Source organism: Petaurus breviceps, unplaced genomic scaffold (assembly GCF_028583685.1).
Source record: "Petaurus breviceps papuanus isolate PSGF00001 unplaced genomic scaffold, PetGlider_PUasm1.0 77, whole genome shotgun sequence".
Classification (NCBI taxonomy): Eukaryota; Metazoa; Chordata; class Mammalia; order Diprotodontia; family Petauridae; genus Petaurus; species Petaurus breviceps.
In genome coordinates, this window is record NW_027186492.1 from 7,872,018 (window position 1) to 7,898,949 (window position 26,932).

General features: G+C 40.8%; 1 protein-coding gene across 2 annotated transcripts in view; it reads right to left on the reverse strand.

The window, feature by feature from the left end:
* Positions 1 to 26,932, reverse strand: part of SPG11 (SPG11 vesicle trafficking associated, spatacsin) — a 91,615-nt gene that overhangs the window by 16,460 nt on the left and 48,223 nt on the right. For both annotated transcript variants that reach the window (XR_011172005.1, XM_069105930.1), the window contains exons 21-28: positions 24,998 to 25,163; positions 23,801 to 24,006; positions 18,929 to 19,037; positions 17,456 to 17,615; positions 15,970 to 16,245; positions 14,875 to 15,075; positions 14,230 to 14,337; positions 5,016 to 5,172 (exon numbers count right to left, since the gene is read on the reverse strand). Coding sequence is in view for 1 of the 2 variants with exons in the window: in XM_069105930.1 (XP_068962031.1) it covers positions 5,016 to 5,172; positions 14,230 to 14,337; positions 14,875 to 15,075; positions 15,970 to 16,245; positions 17,456 to 17,615; positions 18,929 to 19,037; positions 23,801 to 24,006; positions 24,998 to 25,163 (1,383 nt within the window). In the remaining variant the exon portion in view is untranslated. The remainder of the gene's footprint in view (positions 1 to 5,015; positions 5,173 to 14,229; positions 14,338 to 14,874; positions 15,076 to 15,969; positions 16,246 to 17,455; positions 17,616 to 18,928; positions 19,038 to 23,800; positions 24,007 to 24,997; positions 25,164 to 26,932) is intronic.

The following is a 26,932-nucleotide window of genomic DNA, read 5'->3' on the forward strand; positions in this document are numbered from 1 at the left end:
TCTTACTCGCTGAGCCACCTGGCCGCCCCTAAGCAATCGGGGTTAAGTAACTTGCTCAAGGTTACACGGCCGGGTGTTTCTGGGTGGGTGCTGAGTGTCTGAGCCCGGGATTCGATCCCAGGTCGTCCCGACCCTGGAGCCGGTGCTCTTACTCGCTGAGCCACCTGGCCGCCCCTAAGCAATCGGGGTTAAGTAACTCGCTCAAGGTTACACGGCCGGGTGTTTCTGGGTGGGTGCTCAGTGTCTGAGCCCGGGATTCGATCCCAGGTCGTCCCGACCCTGGAGCCGGTGCTCTCACTCGCTGAGCCCCCTGGCCGCCCCAATGTCATGTTATTTCAAACCATTGTCGTTGTCTTGCCCTGAGTAAACCAGCTAAGGGATAGCCAGGTGGAGCAGGGGATAGAGTGCTGGGCTTGGGATCAGGGATATTCTTCCTTAGTTCAAATCTAGCCTCAGACACTTACTAGCTGGGTGACCTTGGGCTAGTCATTTAACTCAGTTTGCCTCAGTTTCTTCATCGGTAAAATAAGATAGAGGAGGAAATGGCAAACTACTCCAGTATTTTTGTCAAAAAAATCCCAAATGGGGTCATGAAAAGTCAGACACAACTGAAATGACTGAACAATAACAACCTAGCTAAGTTTTCCATCTTTAATCCCTGGGGGAATCTTGTCCTTCCTGCAGAAATTCTTGACTAATGCTTTTTAACGAAGCCATGTAAACTGACCTGAGGTGGCCTCGACTCTCACAATTTAGGAAGTTCCATGAACAAACTGAAAAAGGTGATAATGTCACAACTAGATATATTTTATTGTTTTCTTCAGAAGCCTGAATTTCTTACTTAGGGAGACAGATAATGTATTAGAAATAATAGCTCACATTTATCTAGGTGGCATAGTATACAGAGCATGCAACCTATAGTCAGGAAGACCGAGTTCAAATCCAGATTCAGACACTTAGTAGCTGTGTAACCCTGGATAAATCACTTAACTGTCTGTTTCAGTTTTGTCATCTGTAAGATGGGGATAATAACAGCGTTGATATGAGGATCAAACAAGTTAATAATTGTAAAGAGCCTAATTAGCACAGAGTCTGGTACATAAAAAATGCTATATAAATATTATTATTGTTAAATACCACTTTTAAGGTTTACAAACTGCTTTCTACACAACATGATGAAGTAGAAAAGTAAGGACATGAAATCCACAAGTCTTTGGAATTATGCCATTTCAGAAAGCTACAGCTGAAACAGGAGACAGGGATGAAAATCCTTCCCATAGATCTCCTTCCAGTGATGACTACAGGAAGGACTATACAGTTGGGTTCCACGTGGGTGAACAGGCAGACGTCACACTAGCAAAATGTATGTGAAATGTGCCAAAAGGGGAACACTGGCTTTCTGTGCTGCTGTCACATCAACACAGAAAGAACAGAAGTCACCTGGTCTGACTCCTATGTAAATAAGAATTCCTCTATGACATCCCCACCTAGCACTCAACAAGACTTTGTCTGAAGACCCCTAGGGCAGAACAGCTCCTCCCTGAGGTATGCCATCCTATCTGTGGATAGTTCTAATTGTCTCAGACTCTTTTCTCAATGCACTAAACCCAGATCGGCCTCTCCAACTTCAGTCAGCTGCTCCTAACACAACCAGCCAAGAAGAACAACTTGAAGATGGTCATCATCTCTCTCCTAAGTCTTCTCCTTTCCCAGACTCCACACCCTTCACTGAGCCTCCTTGTCAGTGCTGTCTCAGTTTAATGATATCCCTTTTAGAGCTGCTCTCTAGCTGATCATGGTGCCCAGATCCAAGCAGGGCAAAATTAGGAGGATGATTACCTCCAACATTCTGGAATTAATGAAATCTAAGACTGAATTAAAATTTCGGCTGCCACATTACAGACATATATCTGTCTCAGTCTGCTTGCACTCCATAAAACATTGGAATCTTTTGTTGACAACTATCTTCTCTACCCTGAAATTGTGAAGCTGATGTTCTGAATCCAAGTATCGGGCTTTATGCATTAAACCACATTTCAGCAGATATTGTTTAGAAGATACTGTTTAGTCCATTGTTGTAGGCTCTTCAGATCTTTATTGATTCTGTCATTTGACATACCAGCTTTATCTCCATCTTCCAACACTGCATCATTTGCAAACTGGAAAACCATACAATATGTGCCTTTATCCAAGTCACTGATAAAAATATGAACTGGACGTGGCAAAGGATTGGGCAGTATGGTAGGAAACAAGCATTTATTAAGTGACTACAATGTGCCAAACACTTTAAAAATATGGTGTCATTTGATCCTCAGGACAACCCTGTGAGATGGGTGCCATTCCTATCTCCATTTTACAACTGAGAAAACAGGCAGATACAAGTTAAGGGGTTTGCCGAGGGTTCCACAGCTAGTAAGTGACAATGGCTACACTTGAATTCAGGCTCAGCACTCTCTGAGCTGCTCCAAAGTGCAGGTCCTGGGACACTCCACTGCAAACCTCTTTCTAAGCTGACAATCAGCCACTAATTACTTTTCCTCAAGTCTGGTCATTCAACCATTCTGAATCCGCCTAACTGCTCTACGATCTAGTCTTTCCACTGTCCACAAGAATAACATGAGAGAGGTTTTCAAATGCTTGGGTGAAATTCAGGTATTTGCAGTATTCCCTTGCTCTCCAGCCTTACTAGTAACACTGTAAAAAAAGGAAACGCTCTGGCATGAACTGCTCTAGCTTTTAGAGATTACCATTCCCTTTTCTAAGTGTTCACAAACTAGGCCTTTAATTAGTAATATATTTTAGAATTTTGTCAGGAATTAAATTTCAGTCCATTAGACTTTGATTTGCAGATGAACAGCAGATGCAGCAGGGGAAGGGAGACACAAGTTTCTTATCAGGGGTTTCCACCCTCGAATTTGTCATTTTTGTTCTGTTCTTTCTGATCCAAAGGTCATTCTCCTTGGCAAAGAAAATGGATGCAAAATAAGAACTGAGCACTTCTCACTTTCCATCAGGTAACCAGCTGGGTATCTCACTGGGTGGGGATCCTACCAGCTGGGTATCTCACTGGGTGGGGATCCTACCAGCTGGGTATCTCACTGGGTAGGGATCCAGCCTCTTCTTTGCTCCTTTTTTTTTTTTCACGTGGCTAAACCAACCCTTTTTCTTGTTTTTAGAATTCCTTGCCCACTTTAGCTCATTTTGACATGTGGCTCTCTGAGCACTGTTTTTTTGTTTTTTTGCAGGGGGAAGGCAAGGCAATTGGGGTTAAGTGACTTGCCCAAAGTCACACGGCTAGCAAGTGTTAAGTGTCTGAGGCCAGATTTGAACTCTGGTCCTCCTGACTCCAGGGCTGGTGCTCTATTCACTGCGCCACCTCGCCGCCCCTAATCACTGTCCTTATAGGACAATACCATGCTTCTTCATTCATCCTTAGTTATGTGCTCTTGTATCAATGTTCTATTACATGTCTTTTAAAAACCTAAGCTGGGGCGGCCAGGTGGCTCAGTGAGTAAGAGCATCGGCTCCAGTGTCGGGATGACCTGGGGATCAAATCCGGGCTCAGATACTTAGCACCACACCCAGAAATAACTGGCCGTGTAGCCTTGAGAAAGTTACTTAACCCCAATTGCTTTAAAAAAAAAAAAAAACCTAAGTTAATCAATAAGTTCCCTGGACAATCACATGAGGCTCTTTTAACTTCCCTTCCCCCTCACTGAAATTCTTTCTTTTTGTCTTCTTGTGAACTTCCCCTCCATCTTAGGCTGACATACTGTGGCTAAATTTTAGGACATAAGATTCTACCTTTCTCTGAACTTTTCAAGATCTGCTCTCCCAAGAGCTATAGTGCATGTCAGATTATGCCTTTTTTTTCTTTTATCAAAAATTCAAAGACAGATGGGGTCACTTCTTTCAAGGTTTCCAAAGTTTTTATTTTAGCAATGAACGTCACGTTCATACCCAGATTAATCATATTAGTTCATAGTTCATAGAAGATTAGTCAGATTCATACCCAGAATGGCAGTTTTCTTCATTGCTTCCTGCATATTTTGAAGGAATCAATATAAAGGCAAGTCAAGAAATTATTAATTGCTCTGCTTCTGGCAAAGAAAGTGAGCTTGAGCAGAAATCTGGACAGCTGAAGACCCTGTCATTACCATCATGGGTGCAATCCAGTCGTGATCTCCAGTTCTTAAACTCCTCATCCATTTTCTCTTTCTGTTCAAGTGATTTCCAAAATGTTCTAATTATAATCTTACTTCTATTTCTCCCTCCATTATTCTTACCCAAATGTCATCCACCAGACTTTCTCCAGGAAATTCCCTGGATTTCCACATAGGATAATACTCTTCTGTTCAGCCCCTCCCCTGCTTTTATCTACTGTTACTTTAAAATAAACTCTACCTTTCCAGAGTCTTATTCTCGTCATGACTGCATCCTAGCAAGTTCCAGTGATAGTTTGGAAGCCAAATCTGCCTCCCTGCCTTATGATCATCTTGCTTTTCACCCCTGCTTTGAGCACCTGGAGACAGACGTCTGTGTTTTATCTCCTGCGTATTACTGAGTGTTTCTACTATTGTTTCTTTTCTTATACAATAGCTGCCCTATAGTAAGTATCTAGTTTGATACTGTCACACAGGCAGTTTTCTTTGTCTTTCTCCATTTTCTGTCTGAAGTTTTCACATACATGTGCTAGCTACAGATATATACATAACATACACAGAAAGACCGCACATGAAAATTGAAAAAATGTAGTGCCACAATATAAAGAAAACTATTAAAATTAAGAACAGTAAAACAAAATTACTTATGTCTACACTTTTTGGTATCAAGAAGTAGTCAAAAAACTTGATTTTTAAAGGGCTTAAGAAAGCCACTCAGTTCTCTTATAATCCAATTTAATTCAATTCGATTAATATTTATTAAGCAGCTACCATCGACAAAGTATTGTTAAGTATTAGTGATACAAAGATGAAAAAGCAAAAAAACAACTCAACTATCAGAAATGGTATTACCGTCAGAAAGATGGTCTATTTCAGAAAACAGCTGTAAGAGTTTTCGTAGTTCGTACTGAGTCTTGCACTGCTCCAACATAAGCTTCCAAAGGAAGCTGAATTGACATTTTAGCCATGGCACAGGAAAGGCAAGAGGTGTCATATCTGCTGTTTTTATCTAAACAAAAAGAGAAGAAGGTTTATGGAGAATGGTTTTGCTCAAACAGCTAACCAAAAAACACCAGCTTGGGGTTAAGAGAATTGAGGAACCTCCAAATGTCATCCCATGACTGCATCTTATCTAAACTTTCTATCTACTAGGAATTATCTTCCAATAGTCCAATGCTCTCTTATGCCAAATAATTACTTGTAGTAATCCTTGTCTGGTTGCCTGTGTTATTCCTCAGATGAAGGCAGAAGAACAGAAAGGTGCAAAACTGGCAGAGGAAAGAACAGTGACAATTTAGCTGCTGCCCCTGATGCCCTCTCTGCCCTTTTCTGAGAAGAACTCTAACACACACACACACACATAAAAGAGAATAGGCTAACTGTCGGACCTCTGTGAAGAGGAGTGTATGTAAACTGATATGAGCATGTACACTGAATTCAGCAATGCCAAATAAATACCATCAGTGTTGATTATAAATCTAAGCCAAATATACTTAGCACCCCCGCTTTTTCCCAGCTGATTCCAGGGCTATATTAACACTTCCTGTATTAAATAAAGTTTTGGGGTTGAAAGAGCCTTCAGAGGTTATGAAATCCAAACTACAATGCAACAAAAATCCCCCTTATATTGGGGCGGCTAGGTGGCACAGTGAATAGAGCAATGGCGCTGGAGTCAGGAGGACCAGAGTTCAAAACCAGCTTCAGACACTTGACACACTTACTAGCTATGTGATTTTGGGCAAGTCACTTAACCCCAATTGCCCTGCCCTCCCCCCTCCAAAAAGTAAAAAAAAAAAAAACCCTTATAAAAAATCTGACAGGTGGTCATCCAGCCTTTGTTGGAAGACCCTCCAATGACAGGCCATTCATGACCTTCTCAACTAGGCACCCCGTTACACTTTTGGATAGCTCTAATTTTCAGTTTCTCCAGACATCAAGCCTAAATGGGTCTCTAAGCACTGTGCCCAGCACTCAAATGTTTTCCGTCTGTTTCTTTGCAAGCAATCCCTAATTCTGTACTGTTGGGTCAAGGAGAACAGGCTTTTCCACATGACAGCCCTTGATCTTATTCTTCCTGTGTCCTCTCTCTTCATCCCTAGTGTTCTACGCTGACCGTCCTCCTCTGGCCATGCTCCTGCTCACCAGTGTCCTTTCTATCTCCTAACACTCAGAAGAGAACCCAAACCTCCCAATATGTTTTGACCAGGATAGAGCTGTCACATCCCTGGCTTTTTCTGACTGCCCCATTATGCCACTGGGCTCATAATCAGCTTGCATACCTCTAAATTGCCCCAGTCTTTGCAAGAAAACCTACTACCCGTCTACATATCTCTCAGTATGTTTATAGGAAGCTGGTTTCTTGAATGACTATATTTTCCCCTGAAACATTATACTCAGTTTTGCTGGGTAGGTGATTCTTGGTTTTAATCCTAGCTCCTCTGACCTCCAGAATATCATATGCCAAGCCCTTTGATCCCTTAATATAGAGGCTGCTAGATCTTGTGTTATCCTAATTGTGTTTCCACTATACTCAAATTGTTGCTTCTTGGCTGCTTGTAATAGTTTCTCCTTGACTGGGGAACTCTAGAATTTGGCTATGATATTCCATATGATATGATATGATAAAAGTTTTCTTTTTGGGATCTTTTTCAAGAGGTGATTGGTGAATTCTTTCAATTTCTATTTTGCCCTCTGATTCTAAAATATCAGGGCAATTTTCCTTGAGAATTTCTTGAAGGATGATTTCTAGGTTCTTTTTTTGATTATGGCTTTCAGGCCATCCAATAATTTTTAAATTATCTCTCCTGGATCTGTTTTCCAGGTCAGTCGTTTTTCCAATGAGATATTTCACATTGCCTTCCATTTTTTCATTTGTTTTGGCTCTGTTTAACAGTATCTTGATTTCTCATAAAGTCATTAGCTTCCATTTGCTAGAATCTAATTCTGAAGGAATTATTCTCTTCAGTGAGCTTTTCAAATTCCTTTTCCATCTGGCAAATTCAACTTTTTAAGGCGTTCTCCTCACTGGCTTTTTGGGTCTCTTTTACCATTTGAGTTAGTCTATTTTTTAAGGTGTTATTTTCTTCAATCAGGTTGTTGACTTGCTTTTCATTACTTTCTTGCATCATTCTCATTTCTCTTCCCAATTTTTCCTCCACTTCTCTTACTTGATTTTCAAAATCCTTCTTGAGCTCCTCCATGGCCTGTAATCAATTCATATTTTTCTTGGAGGCTTTTGATGCAGGAGTTCTGACTCCATTGTCTTCCTCCCGTTTCATGCTTTGATCCTTTTTGTCCCCAAAAAAGGAATCTAAGGTTTGATTACTCAGCTTGCTTTGCTTCATTGCCTGGCTCATCTTGCAAGTCAATTACTGTCAAGCTATTGTCAAGCTGTTTGAGCTCTTTGCCACAGTAGAACTCTGCTTCCAGAATGGAGAGAACTTTGTCCCAAATCACTGGGGTTTTTGCAGCTGCTGGAGCTATAACTTAGGTGCCCTTTCTGCAGCCCCCACAAGCTCTGCCCCACTTGCCACACACCCCAGGATCTCCACCCAAGACAGCGATCCAGATCCAAGCAGGTTAAAGCAACAGCAATTATTCTCTGAATAGTCACTTGGTCCCCCTAAGATCTGCAGGTTAGCTGTAGCCTTGCGGCAGTGGCCACCATGACTCCGCCACCTCTCGCCCTGGGGGCAGGGGCCAGACTGCGCCCTTCCTCTCCAACAGAGTTCCACACTGACCTTTTACTTGCTCTTTGGCATTTATGCATCGAGGAGTATGAATACTGCCATAGGTGCTGGTGATTCACTCTCCTGAAGTCTGTTCTAGCTGCTACTGGTTGGGGCCACCCTGGGGCTAAAACAATGTGGCTCACGTGGGACTGTGCTCTGCTACTAGTGTGCTGCAATGGCCCCTTCCTATAGGCCTGCCGGGCTGCCTTAAGTGGGAGATTTGTTTCTCTCTGTCACTTTGTGGGTTCTGTAGCTCTCAAATTTGTTTAGAATCATATTTTATTGGTATTTGAGGTGCTTTTTGGAGGAAGTCACAGAATTTCCTGCTTTTATGCTGTCATCTTGGCCCCAACCCCTCCAGAAGTTGATTTCTTGACCCCAAGCATGAGACTACATTTATCCCAATTAAATTCTACCTTATGAGATCTGGCCCAAGTCCTTAGCCCACCAAAGTCTTTTCAGACGCTGACTTTGGTATTCAGTGTGCTATGCTACCTTTTCGATTTTATATCTGCTGCAAATGTGTTAAGTTGGCCATCTATGCCTTTATCAACATCTTCAATCAACAAGCACTAATTATGCACTGATTATGTGTCAGGAATGGTACTAGGTGTTGGAGATACAAAGACAAAAGCAAAACAGTCCCTGCCCTCAAGGAGCTTACATTCTACTAGAGGAAATTTCATAGAGAATAGGAGGTTGCCCCTCAGCTAAACTTGGAAGGAAGTTGGGGATGGAGATGGAGATGTGGAGTAACTACATGCCAGGCAATGGGGACAGCCTGTTCAAAGGCAAGGAGATGGGAAATAGATGTCATGCACGAGGAATAGCAAGTGGGCCAGTCTGGGTAGATCACAGAGTTCTGGAAGGGAAGTAAAGTGAAATAACCCTTTCAAAAGGTGGGCTGAAACTAACCTAGGAAGCACTTTAAATGCCAAACTTTATCTGACAGGCAACAGGGAGCCAGTAGAGGTTTTTGAACAGGGGAAGACATGGTTCTGATTCTACTTTAGAATTATCTCTTGGGGGGTGGCCAGGTGGCTCAGCGAGTAAGAGCACCGGCTCCAGTGTTGGGATGACCCGGGAATCAAATCTGGGCTCAGACACTTAGCACCCACCCAGAAACACCTGGCCGTGTAACCTTGAGCAAGTTCCTTAACACCAATTGTTTAGGGGCAGCCAGGTGGCTCAGCGAGTAAGAGCACCAGCTCCAGTGTCGGGATGACCTGGGGATCAAATCTGGGCTCAGATACTTAGCACCACACCCAGAAATAACTGGCCGTGTAACCTTGAGCAAGTTACTTAACCCCGATTGCTTTAAAAAAAAAAAAAAAGAATTATCTCTTGGATGGCTGTATGGAGAATTGATTGGAGAAGGGTGTAACTTGAGACAAAATGCCCAATTAAGAAGCTATTGTAATAATACAAATGAGAAGTGATGAGAATCTAAACTAAGGTAGTTATGGTATGAATGGAGATACAGGGATGTTGTGAAGTTAGAATAAGCAAGACTTAGCAACTGACTGCATATGGGAGTGAGGGAGAGTGAAGACAGGATCAATCTGAGGTTGTGAATCTAGGAGACTAGAGGGACGGTGATGCTCTTCACAAGTTAACTCGCACAGATTCTTGAAGAATTCCACTGCAGAGCTCCTTCCAACTTGACCTTAAGCCATTACTCTATGAGTCTGGTGATTCAACCAGTTACAAATCCAGCCATCCTCCAATCAATAAGCATTTATTAAGCATCTACTGTGGGCCAGGCACTGTGCTAAACACTGGAGACACAAAAAGAGTTAAAAGTAGTCCCTATCCTCAAGCAACAATCCTCCTTAAGAGCTTAAAAATCCATCTAAGGAACTTGACACATTTAGCCTGAAGAGAAGACTGGAGACATAAGAGCTACCTTCAAATATCTGAAGGGTTGCCATGTCAAGGAGAAATTATACTTGTTTGGATCCAGAGGGCAATAGCAGAGGCAATGAGTGGAAGCTGCAAAGAGGCAAATTTAGACTTGACACCAGGAAAAACTTCCTAATAATTAAAGGTGTCCAAAGGTGGAACATGCAGCCTTGAGAGATGGAAGGTTGCTCTTTCTGGGTGTTCTTCAAGCAAAGGTTGGTTAGATACTTGCTGGGTATGTAGAGATTCCTTTCATATACAGGTTGACTAGTTGGCCAAATGATGTGGTTTTGTAACTGTACTCTCATGCAGCCCCTGTCACTGCATACTGTCCACAAGAATTGCATCAAATGCCTTCTGAAATCCAAGTAAACTAAGCCTATAGCATTCCCTCAATCTATTAATTTAGCAGGGGCAGAGTCTACACCTAGAATTGTGCTGCTTTAGGGAGTTCCTGGTGAAGAATTTCTTCTACCACAGCAGGTCAGCACTTCCCCTGCAGCTCAGGGAGTTGCCTGGGGCCCTGAGAGAGGAAGGGACTTGTTCAGGGTCCATGTGTTTGTCACCAACAGGGATTGGCTCAGAGATTTTTCTTTATCCACTGTGCCACACAACCCCTCTACTTGTCGAAAAGAAAATGAGATTAGCTCGTGGGACCATGGTGGTAGCTCTTCATGATCACTGCTCCCTGTTCTAGATTTCACCAACCATCCCTATAATAAAGCTCTAGAATTTTGAATGGAATAAAATTTAAGCTCACTGTTGTTGTACAAACACTGTCCTCCTTTTTTGATGGGGGGGAGGGGTATCTACCCTTCTCCAACACTAGGGCATACTCTAGTTCAAGCTTTCAAAGACCACTGACCATGGCTGTCAGTCCTTTCAGTATTCTAGGACACAGCTCATCTGGGCCAGATGCCTTGAGCTAATTAAAGGCATCTAAGTGCTCTTTTTATCACCTCACTTATCTGGGTATCAATTCCCTCTTGGCTATCTTTGTTCTGTTCTTTTCAAGACAAAGATAAATTCTCTTTGGCAAATAAAACAGAGGCAAGAAATAAACTGAGCAGTTTTGCCTTATCTGGTCAGTTAATGTACAATCCACTCTAAACAGTGGTCTAACACTGAAGTGTCAAATTTTTGGCTGCAAAACTAAACCAGATTAAAATGTAATTGAGAAATGTTTAACAAAATAAATAAAAATACAACACAAATATAATGTTAATTTGTGGTTGTCTAAATTAATATATAGTGGTCTCTGAGTTTGACACCAATGGTCTTTTTTTTTTTTTTGCCTTTTCAAGGGCAGTTGGGGTTAAGTAACTTGCCCAAGGTTACACGGCTGGTTTTTTTGTGTGAGGCCAGAACAGAACTCAGGTCCTCCCGACTCCAGGGCTAGCACTTTACTCCCTGTGCCATCTAGCCGCCCCTACCAATGGTCTTCTTATAGCCTCTTCTCTTTCCAAAGCATATTTTAAATTCACAAGTGAGGAATCTTCAAAAACTATTTACTCCTCAGTTCTGAACTCTGATGTTTTTACCTGCAGTCAGGTAAAAATCATATACCACACAGAGGGATTTAGAAATTCAGATTATTAAATTCCTGGTACAGTTTCTCTAGGGACAGGGAAAAGTAGGTGAAATCAACTAATATATGGAGCTTTTGTGATACAACTCAGTCATCTCTCATTTTACTCATTCCAGAGCACACTGAGTTTGGGTGCTAAGGCAGCACAAGCGTAAGTCCTGGAATGCACACAGATGCTTGGCAACTCTCTATCTGTCACCAACATACTCTTTCTGCTCCCCATCATGCATAGGTTGATTACAACAAGGATTACAACAGCTGTGTTTGTTCTGTTTGCTTTCCCGCCTTGAATGGGTACCCGGGTTACTTTCTCCCCACCTATAATGTCACAGATAAGAGGCCTGAATTTATGCTATTCTGCTCAACAAGGAAGGAAAGTGAACTGGAGGGCTTCATGACCCTTGAATCAGGCTGTTTTTCAACAAGGATTTATGGAATATTAGTTAACAAGTATTTCCTGTGTATCCATTCTCTACTCAGTATCTGTTAGGGGCTTGTTCATATCCCTAGCCCTCAATACTTTCTTTCTGACCATCTACCAGGTAAGATTAATGTGTACCAAAAATCATTTGGCTGAGATGCTGATTTCAAAGGAGCAAAGGACTTTCTTAAAAAGTCCTAAAATCTGTGCTTTGCAGAACTTACACCAAAAAAGCTGTCATGACACTCTCCTCCATTTTCTTTCCCCCATCCTTTTTTTCCTCTTTGGTCCTTTTCCTCCCTGGTGCCTATTTTTCTCCTCCCATGTCTTTCATTTCTCACCATATTTAACAAAGCCCAATTTGCTTTTTGGGTTCCTCCATCTCTGAAAACAATGTCACAGGAATATGAAAACTATCAATACACCAAAAATCAGCTCCCTCTTCTTCACTCATTCTGGTTTGTATATGGCCCTAACCACACTTTTTTAAAGCTTCCTCTTTTCCCAAGTGGATTTTAAGTTCATTAGCAAAGAATCCTCAGACTATTTACTTATTGTCCTATCCACTGAATGTTTGAATTAGTCAACTTTTATGGGCTTCTGCTTTAATAGTGACACATTCCTATAGGTACACTCGAGTCCTTGATTTAGAATAAAGAGGACATGAGTTCATATTTTATCTGACATTATTAGCCATGTGACCCAGAGCAAGTGACTTGACTTAAGCCAAGTCTCTTCATCTGTAAAATGGGAGTAATAATACTATTTATCTCTCAGGGTTATTGTGAGGATCAAATAAAATAACATGTATAAAGCACACTGCAAAATCTTAAAACACTATGTAAATTATTCATTGTTTTCATTCACAGGATGTCCTCATCTAAATCAGTCCAAGCATTTTATTAGCATGACTATTATTTATTAATTCATTTGGGCCTGCAGTGTTAAAATTTAAGAGTCTGGGGTAAGATTTTGTATGTTTATTTGACTGCTTTTGTTGATGGGCTACATAATGCAAAAAAAGTTAACAGATGGATCCAGAGAAGAATTTTAACTTTCAGCTTTAAGGCAATTCTATGACAAAAATACAAAATACTTAACTAACTCAGGTTTATTCCTCAATGAATCTATGCTGGGATATGAAGAAGTGAGAAGCTAAAGGCTGGAGAAGCAGCAACAGCAGAAGTTATGGCAATAGGCTGAGATTTTGCTCTCTCCACTAGAGGGCAGAAGTTGTGGTCAGACAGGAACAACAAGGGGCCTGGTACAGACCCAGAAAAGTAATAGCTTAAGGTCGCCCAAATGTGGAAAATAGAGAGAGGAAACCCATTTGCCATCTCTGACTTGGGTCCTTGGGCAGACTAACATGACTAATTTGGCATTGAAAACAGCAAACTGTCTCATAAAATATTTATTTATTATTTTTTAGTTTTTTGGAGGGGTAAGGCAGGGTAGTTGGGGTTAAGTGACTTGCCCAAGGTCACACGGCTAGTTTTTGTGTTAAGTGTCTGAGGCCGTATTTGAACTCAGGTCCTCCTGACTCCAGGACCGGTGCTCTATTCCCTTGCCACCTAGCCACCACCATAAAATTTTTAAATACGTAAATAGCATAACAACAATCAGTGCAATAATGAGGTAGTAACATAGCAGTAATCTGTAATTTGTTCTAAAGATGTGGGGGTGGAGGTTGGCATGTGACAAACTGAGAAGCTATGTGCAGTAGTGGATGGAGACTCAGCTTTGAGGCCAGGAAATGGGTTCAAGTCCTGTCTCTGACACATACTTGTTTGTATGACCCAGGACAAGTTTCTCTCAGTGCTCTAGGCAACTCTTTAAGACAACATGATACAAAGAAGATGCCAACCTGCCCTGTAGAGACAGGACCCTCACCTGGGAGGCCCCTATCCCTATATACCTCATTCCCACCTTTATAACACCGTTTGGTTTTTATATATTTTTTTTTTACCACACAGGGTATTGTTCTTCCTTAGGTCCCCCTCCTTGTACCCTGTGACCAAGAGGCTCTGTGCTGTGAACCAAGTACCTGAACACATTAAATGGGCAATGCTGGTGTCCCACAACTTAGAATCATCCAGAGAAATTAGAACCAGGGACATTGATGAAAAAGGCCATATTTGTATAATATAATTGATCAAAACTGCAATCTCCAAGATCATTAAAAAAAAAAACCAACCCCTAAAAAGCCCTAATCTGTGTTCAGTTCCTATGCAGCTTTGTTCATGGTTTGCTCCCCTGGATCCTGACTAGCTGACGCTCCCAGATGTTCCTGCTTTTGATTCTCTACCTGCGGAAGAGCCTGGCCCTGGGTCCCACAGCGCCTGACTTCACTGTCGTCACCTCCCCACAGTCAGCAACTAGCAGGCTATCTCAACAAGGTCCAGGAGAGTCTGGGGTCTAGCTTACAGTTTCAAGATTCTCCTGGAGCTCTAGCAGTTTGGCTTTGGCATCCTTGTAGTTCTTACAGAGCATACACAGTTCATACATCTCCATCATCAACAGCAAAGTGGAATCCTTTGAAGAAGAGAGTGAAGAGATAATATTATTGAGGTTAAAGAGAAGGTCTATTATCTACCCCACCCCCTACTCACCTCCCTTCCCCTCCCCCTTCCCACCCCTGCCCTGGAATAATGCTAAAACAAATGTCATGTTTAAGGTCATGTTTCATTTTCCTTTGGGAAAATAGAAATTTGGTACTAGAACTCCCATACATTCAACTCTCAATTTTCTATCTGTTTTATGCGTAGCTCATGACCCACAAAATAGGGTTCAGAATATTCCAGAAGGCAGTCATATGGTCCATGATCACTTCTAGGAAACAATCTTATCTATTTCCTGATAACCTGATTCTAATGAAAGATCTACATACTGTTAGCTGTATGAATCTGCATTTTCCTATCACTTCTTATAGAGTCACCTGATTTGTTAGTTCAAGGAAAATCAGGTCATGGGTCTGGGATGGGGGACTAGTGGGAAAACAGGATTCCCAATGCCTGTCTAAGACAATGCCACACAGGTGTTTTCTGAAACCTGACATCAAACTGACAGTACCTTCAGAAAAAGTTGGAAGCTTCTGGTCAGAGTTCTACTCTTTTTTCTTGTTACCAACATTTTCCAGATAAGTGAAAGGTCCTCCAGATCCCATTCATGGTCTTCTATGCAGCCCTGAATGTGACTTGTTGCCTCAACAGCAACATGATCCTCCACAGAAGTGATGATCCAAACACTCAGACAAGCAACAATACTGGCATCCTGCCATTGGACAAGAAGTTTTAAAATACAGCTTTGTTCATGGTTTGCTCCCCTGAGTCCTGACTAGCTGACGCTCCCAGATGCTCCTGCTTTTGCCTTTCTATTTCCAGAAGAGCCTGGACCTGGGTCCCACAGCGCCTAACTTCACTGTCGTCACCTCCCCACAGTAAGCAGCTAGCAGGCTGTCCCAACAAGGTCTAGGAGAGTCTGGGGTCTAGCAGTTTTAAAATAAAGTCAGTTTGTGCCTAGATTACCTAACAGACCTAGAAGAAGGCTCAAAGACAATCTGCCATTTGACACAGCGATGACTGAAGTTTTTGGATCATGATGGACCCAAACTCGCTAAACTGATGTGAAGTCTTTAAGCACAAAATGAGCTCCAAATCACGCCTAGGGTATATATGGGATGTCAGCAGCTGGATGGGAGCAAGGTACAATGAGACCCAAAATAGGGGACATGTGAGGAGAAGCAGCAAGATTGAAGCCAGTGGATTACTCTCTAGTTCTCAGGGCCCATTCAGAATGTCCATCACTGATGAAGTGCCTAGCTCACAGGTGGGTCAGGGAAGCTTATAAAGGTAAAGGGTAGGTATCCTAAAGGGATAGAGATGGTAAGTCCACACTCTGGAATGAGAGCAGACATCCCTAGACCAGAATCAAAAGCTGAGCAGGAGCGGCTGTTGTGCCTTCAAAGTACTATGGTCCAGTGAATACAGGGGATAAACAGCAATGCTACCAAAATGAAGGAGACTTTACCTGCTAAAACAAGGCTGAGAGTTCCCTGAGAGAGGAAAGGGATATTCATTCCTTTTCTTAGAAAACTGTTTATAAAAAAAATTGCTTTTACTATCATCACCTTCCTTCCATTTTGCTCAGACTGTGCATCCTACTGACCTTGAAACAAGAGGCCAGGACACTCAGGATGGGAGCCCGTTGTCTTATGGCTTCAGCCAGAAGGTAACGCCAGGAATCTGGCTCCTCAGGACACTGAAGCAGAATCTGAAACAAATCAGTGGAGGTCTCCTCTTGCCTATTCTGAGCCTCCCAGAGAGGTCTGTCACAAGCCTGTCTATCACGTGCTTTGGAGTTTGGAAATGAAGGCAAGTTCTCAAAGGCCAGATGCAAATGGTCCTGCAGGACTGGGCTAAAATAGTGGAGGAGGGATCTGACCTAGAAAACATAAATTAAATTATTGAGACAAATAAAATTTTCAGCTCCAAAACAGAGAAAAGCTACAGAAAGGGAAAAAAAATCCAAAACATTCACTAAATGGTTCTCTCACACTAACCTCTGTCGGGGAGAACATATAATTCTGCACTTTTCCAGTTTTTGGCTTTCAGTTGCATGCACCCCAATATTTCAATGACTTATTTACAGTCATAAATACTCTTTAGGTCTAAAAACTAGCCCCTTCTCTTAATCTGACCCACTGAATTTTTTAAAAGTAAGTTTTATTGATGCCTTTTGTTTTTACATCATACATATTTACATCATACATATACCTCCCCCCACCACGACTACAAAAACCAAACCTGGTAACCAAAGAAAACTCATTATGAGGGGAAAAAAACAGTTAAGTACCCATCTCTGATAATGTGTGCAAGGTTAAACTATCATAGCTCCCTGTTTCTCTGTAAAGAGGAAGGATATAGGTTTCATCTTTGTTCTAAAGGACCATCAATAGTTTTCAAATACTTGGATCAGTCTTTTTTAATGGATCTTTTCATCTATATATAGAAACTCAGAGTAGATTAGGCCCTCAGGGACCACCTAGCCCAACCCCCATCTGAAGAAGGATCCCTTCTATAGCACACCCTGAGAGATTCTTCTCTTTGTTTGAAAACCTTCAATAAGGAAGAAGCTACTTTTAAATAACTCCTTACTGAGACATATCACCTCACAACTTCTACCTTCTGCTCCTAATTCTTATATATAGGGTCAAGAAGAACAAGCCTAATTCCTCTTCCATTTGACAGCTCTTAAATTACTTAAAAGATAGTTATTATTCCAGCCACCCCCCCCCCAACCTTCTCTTCTAGCAGCTAACCATGCTAACTTCCTTCAATTGATCACCTTGTACATGGCAGGATTCTGAGGCCCTTCTAACCAAGCTACTCTCCTCTGCATATCCTCCAGATCATCAATGTCCTTGTTAAACTGTAGGGTTTAGAAAAAAGGAACATGGTCCTGTGGATGTTGTCTGACCAAGTCTATCACCTCCCCAACTGGCCTGGTCAATCCAATAGAATCTAGATAATAATGACATTATCTCAAACAAAAGTTTAATAATCTACACAAAACAAATGACCCTTCCAAACCTCTAAGAAAAAGGCCCACTTTCCAATGTAAAAAATCTAAGGACAGTCAGTAGCTTACTCACTTCCTCCAGGGGGTAGCTATGGAGCTGGCTGTATACGATAAACTGTAGCCAGTCATTGGCTTGAGAACACTCCCTGAGGTAAGCTGTGCTCAGCCTCACATTATGAAGCCTGCAGAACTGCACCACCAATGACCACTGGCGGCCTGATTCACTGGAGGTCCTGACATTAAAAACAGAAAAAACAAAATCTCAGAAGGCATCACTATAGTTTGAAACTGACAAATTAATAAAAACTTACAAACTCCAGGGGCCTGTAATCACATGTTCAGCCCAAAGAACTGAGAAACTACTCAGTAAGTGAATCCAGGCTGCTGTGCAACCACTAATAAGCCTTGTGAATAAATACCAAGTACAAGTCTATAATTTTTTGTTGCCACTGGCCTCCCCCACTACATAGTGCATCTCTTTACTATCACACAATCACTCAAATAATCACCAACCCCTTATTAAGTGCCTACTATTTGCTGGTACAGTATGCACCATACTAGGTATATATATGTACCATAGAGTTATGGAACTGGAATACCAGTGCCAAGCAAGAAAAGTTAGCATTAACAATTAAAATTTGGAAGTCAAAGCTTCTTGGATGCTAAGTAGGGAAGAGCCAGAGGTTTATGATACGGGACACCTGGAGTCAGAACAGACCAGAGACTACCATCCCAAATGAAGGCTGCTAGTGTCTGCTGCTTCACAGAGAGACTGATCCTCTCCCAAGATCAAGAGCTAGACAGCACTCTTGCTACATCATAAAACACACTCCTCGACACATATAGAAAAAAAACCCCAGACATTCTCCATGTATATACATGAGAAAGAATGGAAACAGCATAAGCAGGATAAATAATTAGTGCCTAGAAGAGCCCAGTAGGTTACAGTTGGCAGGCTGGTTTCCTTATCTATGCTCCAAGATCCTGTTCATTTCCAGAGGAGACATATTTTCCTGTGTTTGGATTAGGGTGTTAGACCTAGGGGAAAGGTTAGGAAGAGAGGAAGTGGGCAGATCTAACTGGAAGAATCAGACTCAGTAGGGTCATATTGCATGAACCTGAATTTAAGTTTGGGGAAAGGGAATAATCAGACTTAGTGGGGACATAGTGCATATGAACCTGAATTTAAGAGTTTAGGGAAAGGGAAGGGCTCACTAGCTCAGTCTCTCAGAATGATTTAACTGAAGTCTAACAGATGAAATCAGAGCAGGGCTTACAGAAATCAACTTAATAGCCAATTGGTTCCTTTTTTAAGTCCACTTAAAGGGTTCAGTATGATACACTTAAAAAATATTTGTTCAGTTTGGATTATTCTATCCAGGAAGAGGCAAGAGCCAACCTTACTCTCCCTTCATCACAAGGGTGGTGGGAGAATTAATGAGAACACCTGAGGTGGTCTGAATTCTTTAGAAAAAAAGCCAGATAAACACAAATTGGCACAATCACTGCTAAAAAAAATAAAGGCACTGAAACACAACAGACAAACCTTGATATTCCTTGCTGTTGAATACTATCCCATATACCTTCTTCTAAGAGACTAAGCAATTCATCAGTTGCTGCTTTTCTGCCATTAGCCAATTGAACTAGTTTTTCAGCTGTAAAAAAATACAATTAAAACATAATATAATATAGAGATCCTCCCAGGAAATAGTACTTTCAAATCTCAAAGCAGTAGCCATAAAAGAGAGAAAAAGATCAGTGCATCAGAATAGACAAGGGAGAATCAGAAACAATGGAACTTGATAGCCTAGTGTTCAATAAATTCAAAAGTATAAATTAGTTAGGAAAGAATTTCCTATAAGAATTGCTGGGAAAACTTGAAAACTGTCTGGCAGCAATTAGGCCTAGACCAAAATTTTACATCATCTATCACCCACAATAAATTCAAAATGGATATATGACTTAATATTAAGGATAATTAAATGAAAATATTAAAAGAGAGGCAGATTATACATATACCTTTCACAACTGTGGGTAGGAGATTTATTCTTTTTATTTTTAATTGTTTAAAAAATTTATTTTAGCTTTCAACATTCATTTCCACAAGATTTTGAGTTCCAAATTTTCTTCCAATCTCTCCCCTACCCTCCACCCCAAGATGGCAAGCATAAGGAGATATATTCTTAACAAAACAAAGGACATAGACAATGACAAAGAAAAAAAGATAATTTTGATTACATGAAATTCAAAAGCTTCTGCAGAAACAAAATTAATACAACTGGGATAAGAAGTGATATGATTGGATAGGAAAAAAAATTTTGTTTTTTTGCTTTTTTGAGAGGGGAAAGCAGGCAACTGGGGTTAAATGACTTGCCCAAGGTCACATGGCTAATAAGTGTTATGCGTCTGAAGCCAGATGGGAAAAAATTCTTTATCAAATTTCTCTGGGTTTTGTATCTAACATATATTTACACTAATATGTTTACATTACATATGCATTCATATATGTGAATATAAGTCCATATGTATTTGTGTACATGTACATATACATATCTGCACATATTCCTTAACAGATCAAAGAATATGAACACATTCCTGAACAGGTCAAAGAATGTGAATAAACAGTTCTCCAAAGAAGTGAAAATTATTAGCAACAATACAGAAAAATTTTCCAAATCACTAATACTAAGAGAAATTCAAATAAAAACAGCTGAGGTTTCACCTCACATGTTGCAAATTGGAAAAGAAGATGAAAGATGGCAATAGTCCATGTTGGAAGTGTCATGGGAAGACAGGCACACTAGTACATTGTTGGCAGAGCTAAGAATCAATGTAACTATTTTGTAAATAATTTGGAATTGTGAAAATAAAGTGACTGAAATGTCCATATGACCCAGAGAAATAACTACTGGTTCTATATTCCAAAGAGGTCACTGATAAGAAAGAATCTAGATACACCAAGAAGTTTATAACAGCACTTGAAATGTAAACAAAGTTGCCATCCATCAATTAGGGTATGCCTAAAGTGAATGCAATGGAATATCACTGTACTTTAAGACAATGTATGCATGGAAAGACTTAGGCAAAGTAAGACAAAGAGTAGTAAAGCCAAGAAAACAGTATGTACAATAACTACAATAATGTAAATAGAAAGAACCACCACCACAAAATAATTAAGAATATTTCAAAATGACCAAAAACAAATATGGCCCCCAAAAAGAAATATGAGAAGACACCTCCCCTACCTCCTTTGTAAAGGTGGGAGGTCCACAAATGTGTAACACTGCATATTTTCAGATTGTTTTCAACATACTGATTGGTTTTGCTGATTTTTTTTTTTTGTTTTCTTTAAAAAAATTATCCTGGAGCACAGCCAAGATGGTTGAGTAAAAGCAGTAACTTGTCTGAGCTCCAACCACCTCATATGACTCTAAACAAATTTTAGAGCTACAGAACCCACAAAGTGACAGAGAGAAACAAATCTCCCATTGAAGGCAGACTGGCAGGCCGGCAGAAGTGTCCATAGCAGGACACCAAGTGCAGTCCCACGAGCCGCACAGTCCCAGACTCCAGACGGGCCAGACCAGCAGCCCAGACTGGTCAGAGCAGACTCCAGGAGAGTGAATCACCAGCAGCTGTGGTGATTTCCAGACTTCTCAACTCATAAACACCAAAGACAAAATAAAAGGTCTGAAGAGAACTCTGTTGGAACTGGGTGATGAAAGAGCACCGTCTGGCCCCTGCCCATGGGGTGAGAGGTAGCAGCTGCCTCTGGAGCTCATGGCCTGCAGATAGTAGGGGGACCAAGTGACCATTCAGAGGGTAAACGCTATTACTTTAACCTGCTTGGATCTGGGCCACAGTCTTGGGCAGGGGTCCTGAGGTTAGTGTGCCAGAGCTTGTGGTGGCTGTAGAGAGGGTGCCCTCCTCATGGTTCTGACAACTGCAAAAACCCCAGCAATTTGGGACTCAGCTCTCTCCACTCTGAAAGCAGAGCTCTACCATGGCAAAGAGCTCAAAAGTCAAGTAATTGGCTGGCAAGATGAGCAAGCAGAGGAAGTGCAATCAAACCACAAAATCTTTTTTGGGGACAAAAAGGATCAAAACATGGAACCAGAAGAAGACAACAAAGTCAAAACTCCTGCATCAAAAGCTTCCAAGAAAAACATGAACTGGTTATAGGCCATGGAGGAGCCCAAGAAGGATTCTGAAAATCAAGTAGAGAAGTGGAGGAAAAATTGGGACAAGAAATGAGAATAATGCAAGAAATTCATGAAAAGCAAGTCAACAGCCTGCTAAAGGAGACCCCCCCCAAAAAAATACTGAGGAAAATAACATCTTAAAAAATAAACTAACTAGGGGGCAGCTAGGTGGCCACCGGCCCTGGAATTCGGAGGACCTGAGTTCAAATCCAGCCTCAGACACGTGACATACAACTAGCCATGTAGCCTTGGGCAAGTCACTTACCTCAATTGCCCTACCTTCCCCCCTCCAAAAAAAGGCAAAAAAAAAAAAAGACTAACTGAAATGGCAAAAGAGGCCCAAAAAGCCAATGAGGAGAAGAATGCCTTAAAAAAACTGAATTTGCCAGATGGAAAAGGAAGTTCAAAAACTCACTGAAGAGAATAATTCCTTCAAAATTAGACTGGAGCAAATGGAAGCTAATAACTTCATGAGAAATCAAGATACTATCAAACAGATCCAAATAAATAAAAAAATAGAAGACAATGTGAAATATCTCACGGGAAAAACTACTAACCTGGGAAATAGATCCAGGAGAGATAATTTAAAAATGCTTGGATTACCTGAAAGCCATGATCAAAAAAAGAGCCTAGAAATCATCCTTCAAGAAATTCTCAAGGAAAATTGCCCTAATAGTCTAGAACCAGAGGGCAAAACAGAAACCAAAAGAATTCACCACTGCCTCTTCAAAAAGATCCCCAAAAGAAAACTCCAAGGAATATCATAGGTGAATTCCAGAGTTCCCTGGTCAAGAAGCTGTCAGGATGAAACAATTTAAGTATTGTGGAAATACAATCAGGACAACACAAGATCTAACAACTTCTATATTAAGGGATTGAAGGGCTTGGGATATGATATTCCAGAAGTCAAAGGAGCAAGGATTGAAACCAAGAGTCACCTACCCAGCAAAACTGAGTACAATGTTTCAGGGGAAAATATGGTCATTCAATGAAATAGAGGACTTTCAAGTATTCTTGATGAAAAAACCAGAGCTGAACAGAAAATCTTACTTTCAAATACGAGAAGCATGAGAAGGTAAACATGAAAAAGAAATCATAAGGAACTTATTAAAGTTAAACTATTTACATTTCTACATGGAAAAACAATAATTGTAACTCATGAGACTTTTCTCAGTATGAGGATAGTTGAAGGGAATATATATATGTGTGTGTATATGTATACATATGTATAGGAGGGTGTATATATGCATAAATATATATGTGAGCATATGTATATGTGTGTACATGTATAAATAGACAGAGGGCACAGGATGAGTTGAATATGAAGGGATGATATCTAAAAAATAAAATTAAGTGGTGAGAGAGAAATATAATGAGAGAAGGAGAAAGGGAGAGGTAGAATAGGGTAAATTATCTCATATGAAAGAGGCAAGAGAAAAGTGTTACAATGGAGGGAAAAGCAGGAAGGTGAAAGGGAATGGGTCAACCTTACTCTCATTGAATTTGGCTTCAGGAGGGAATAACATACACACTCAATTGAGTATCTTACCCTACAGGAAACTAGGGGGGAAGAGAGATAAGAAGGAGGATGATAGAAGGGAGGGAAAATTGGGGGAGAGGGCAGCTAGAAGCACACTTTTGAAAAGGGACAGGGTCAAAGTTAAAAATAGAATAAGTGGGAGGTGGGATAGAATGGAGTTAGTCTTTCACAATATAACTACTATGGAAACATTTTGTGAAACTACACATGTATAACCTATAATGAATTGTTTATCTTCCCAGTGGGGGTGAGCGAGGAGGGAAGAAGGAAAGGAATCTTAAAATCAAAGTTTTAAAAACAAATGTTAAAAAAAAAAAAAAAAATAAATAAATAAATAAATAAAAAATTTTAAAAAAATATCTTGTTATACAGGATGGCTCTCTGAGAGGGGAAATGGAAAGAGATACTGGAAGAAATCTAGGTGATGAAAAAACAAAAGATAGTAGCAAAAATTTATTTTTAAAGGGACAAAAAAGAGATTTCCTCAGAAGATAAATTTCTATTCACAGTATGTTCCAATACCATTTGTGAACTCAAGTCAATGAAGAATCCTAGAAAATGTGGTAAAGCAGTAACCCATCTGTGTTCCCCCATGACAAGTTCCTGATTACTAACTTAAATTTTAAGTCTCTTTCCTACTGAACAAGGCAGTTCAAATAGAGAAAGGATACGTTACCTAGGGATTCTCTGGTGCAGGTGTACTCAACCTCTTCATTTCTACACTTGTAATTCAAAATGATGTTGGCCACTTTCATATCAACTCTAAGCTTGAGGCTGTCAATACCAAGCAATTCCAAGAAACACACACAAGCAGCCCCTACTGAAGGCATATGAAAGAAGGAAAGTGCCATCACGTAGGCTTCATTTCCTACTTGCTGGATCCTGAAAGAGGGAATGGGGGTCAAAATCAGATCAGCACACCAGTGATCAAGACCACTGAGAACACCAGTTCTCAAATATTTTTGCTCATGGTACATTATGATGTTTTGCATACTATGAGTCAGAAGACTCAGACATGCACATATGAATGCAAAGTTCCATACAATTCATAGCACACCCTTTGAAAACCAATGATATAATGTAAGCACACAGGGATACTCAGTGGCGTTTAAGATGGAAGGCAGTATGGTGCAGTATAAAGAATGCTGGCCCTGGAATCAGATGACACAGCTGGTAAGTGTCCAAGACCCAACTTGAACTCATGAAGTTACAATGGAGGGAAAAGCAGGAAGGTGAAAGAGAATGGGTCAACCTTACTCTCATTGAATTTGGCTTAAGGAGGGAATAACATACACACTCAATTGAGTATCTTACCCTACAGGAAAGCAGGGGCGAAGGGAGATAAGAGGGAGGATGATAGAAGGGAGGGCAGATTGGGGGAGAGGGTAGCTAGAAGCATCATCTTTCAGACACCCCAGGCCCAGCACTCTACTAACTTCACCAACCAGCTGCCAGTCATAGTACAAAGTAGTAATAATTGGTCTTTAGCATCTTGCCCACTTCATTTCCTTGCCACCGCTTTCTGAATGTCCTAAAGAGTTCCTCTGTACCCAATAGCCTGTCATCCCTTCCTTCCCCAACAGCAGAAACAAGATTCAGCACTCTCACATCCAACAACTGAAAGGTTGCTGATCCTTGGTCCAAGATCACATGTATGTGTTAAAGCCATAAAGAAGACTGATAATGAAGTCTATTAGGAAGTTTATTTCAAAAGTCATTTTCTATGGTATCCTGTAATTATTTCTAATACTCCCAATTTTATGCTACGTAGATATGAACCTCAAAATCCAGAAGCTTTGTTCCACTGTAATCCCTTTTAATAACTCTTTTGACATTTAACATGCTCACTTCCTATTACTTTTAAAATACTCACAATTGCTTTGGAGACTTGCTCTTGACTAATTCCTGAACAAGAAAAGTACCAAATGCAAATGATGGTCGTCCATGACGTAAATAATAAGCAAAATTCAGACGTTCCATTATAGCATATTTGTTTACCAGGTCAGGGCTAGAGAAATGAGGAAGCTCACTTGAGGTATCTGAAAAAAAGGAGAAGAAACATTAAAGCTAATAAATCTGCACTTGAGGAGTGGCTAGGTGGCGCAGTGAGTAGGGCACCGGCCCTGGAGTCAGGAGGACCCGAGTTCAAATCCGGCCTCAGACACTTAACACAAAAACTAGCCATGTGACCTTGGGCAAGTCACTTAACCCCAATTGCCCTCCAAAAACAAAAGTAAAAAAAAAGAATTTGGGGCAGCTAGGTGGCGCAGTGAGCAAAAGCGCCGGCCCTGGGTTAAGGAGGACCCAAGTTCGGTTCCAGCCTCAGACAATTAACACCCACACACACACAAAAACTAGCCGTGTAACCTTGGGCAAGTTACTTAACCCCAATTGCCCTCCAAAAAGGCAAAAAAAAAAAACCAAAACAAACCCACAAATAAATCTGCACTTGAAAGGAACAACTGTCTTGTAGGAACAGGATGTTAATATCTCATATTTTTTTCTATGCTTTGTCAAATATATAAACTACTGACCCAGATCTCTGTCTACTAGGGATAAGCATCTCAAGATCAGTGACTTCAATTTTTCTTAGCTAGGATTCTATTCTAGGATCTTGGGATGGTACTTTTTTACAATACAATAAGCTCTGTTACAGGACCTCAAAATATAGTCATCTTCAAACTGCAACTAAAATTTTAAATTTGTCTTTAAAATATCAATTTTACTACAACATTCTATTTTCTTATGAAGACTCATGGCCTAGGAAGACTGTCTCTGATTCATGTTTTAAAGTAGTCAATAAAACTGGACTGTGGTGGTTCAGCACAAATAAAAAACTCAAAAGAAGCCAACCCCCAATCAACTTTCCAAAGTCTAAGCCTATTTCCTGTAACTAGGCATGCACCTGCTGAAATGAGTCATAGAATGGTATCTTATACAGGGGCCAATTAACCCCATGGTAACCATGTCCTAAACTCCTGGTCAAATCCAGCACCTTGATCCATACTCAGTGTCAAGAAGACTGAGCGAGTATCTGTCTTTGTGATCTATCCCATAAGTAACAAGGGTGCTGCCAGCAGACATCAAGAACTGCTTTAAACACCAGGAGGGGGCAGAAGAGAGCAACAGAGACACTGGACAAACAGCGAAGAAAAATGGAGCAGAGAGAAGAGAGGAGCAGAGAATCCCAGTATGGCAAGGAAAATCTCTCTCCCAATAACATACTCAGAAGTCCTCAACGACTCTACAACGGCAGACAGCAGATGCACAAGATGCTCCAAGGAACTGGAAGTGAATTCTCATACGCTCCTGATGTCTGTCACTCATAAATGTTCCCTCCTTACATAGATTCCCTACACATGGATCCCTCCAAGCATGTTTTCTGATCACAAATGTCCCCACATGCATCTTCTACCTCACCAGGGATGTGATAATTTGTAGCAGAGTGTATCCCTTGCATATATAGGAGGGGATGGTATTTCTTGTCACCTACTTTACTATATGTGATTAAAATGCCTTCCTCACAATACTGAGTTTAGTAGTCCAAATATTATCATCCCCATTTTATAGATGAAGACATTGAGGGTGAGAGAGGTTAAATGACTAAGCCTGGGGTACAAAGCTGAACAAGAAGATTACAAAGAAAGAGTTCATGGAGGGAGTTTGAATCTCTATCCTCATACTATAACATCATATCCAGGCCATATGCAATGTCTGAGTTATCATAACTGACTAACCTAAAATATTAAAGCCAGAAATATATGGCTATATGTATGTATGTGTGTGCATACACATATACATCTAGAGA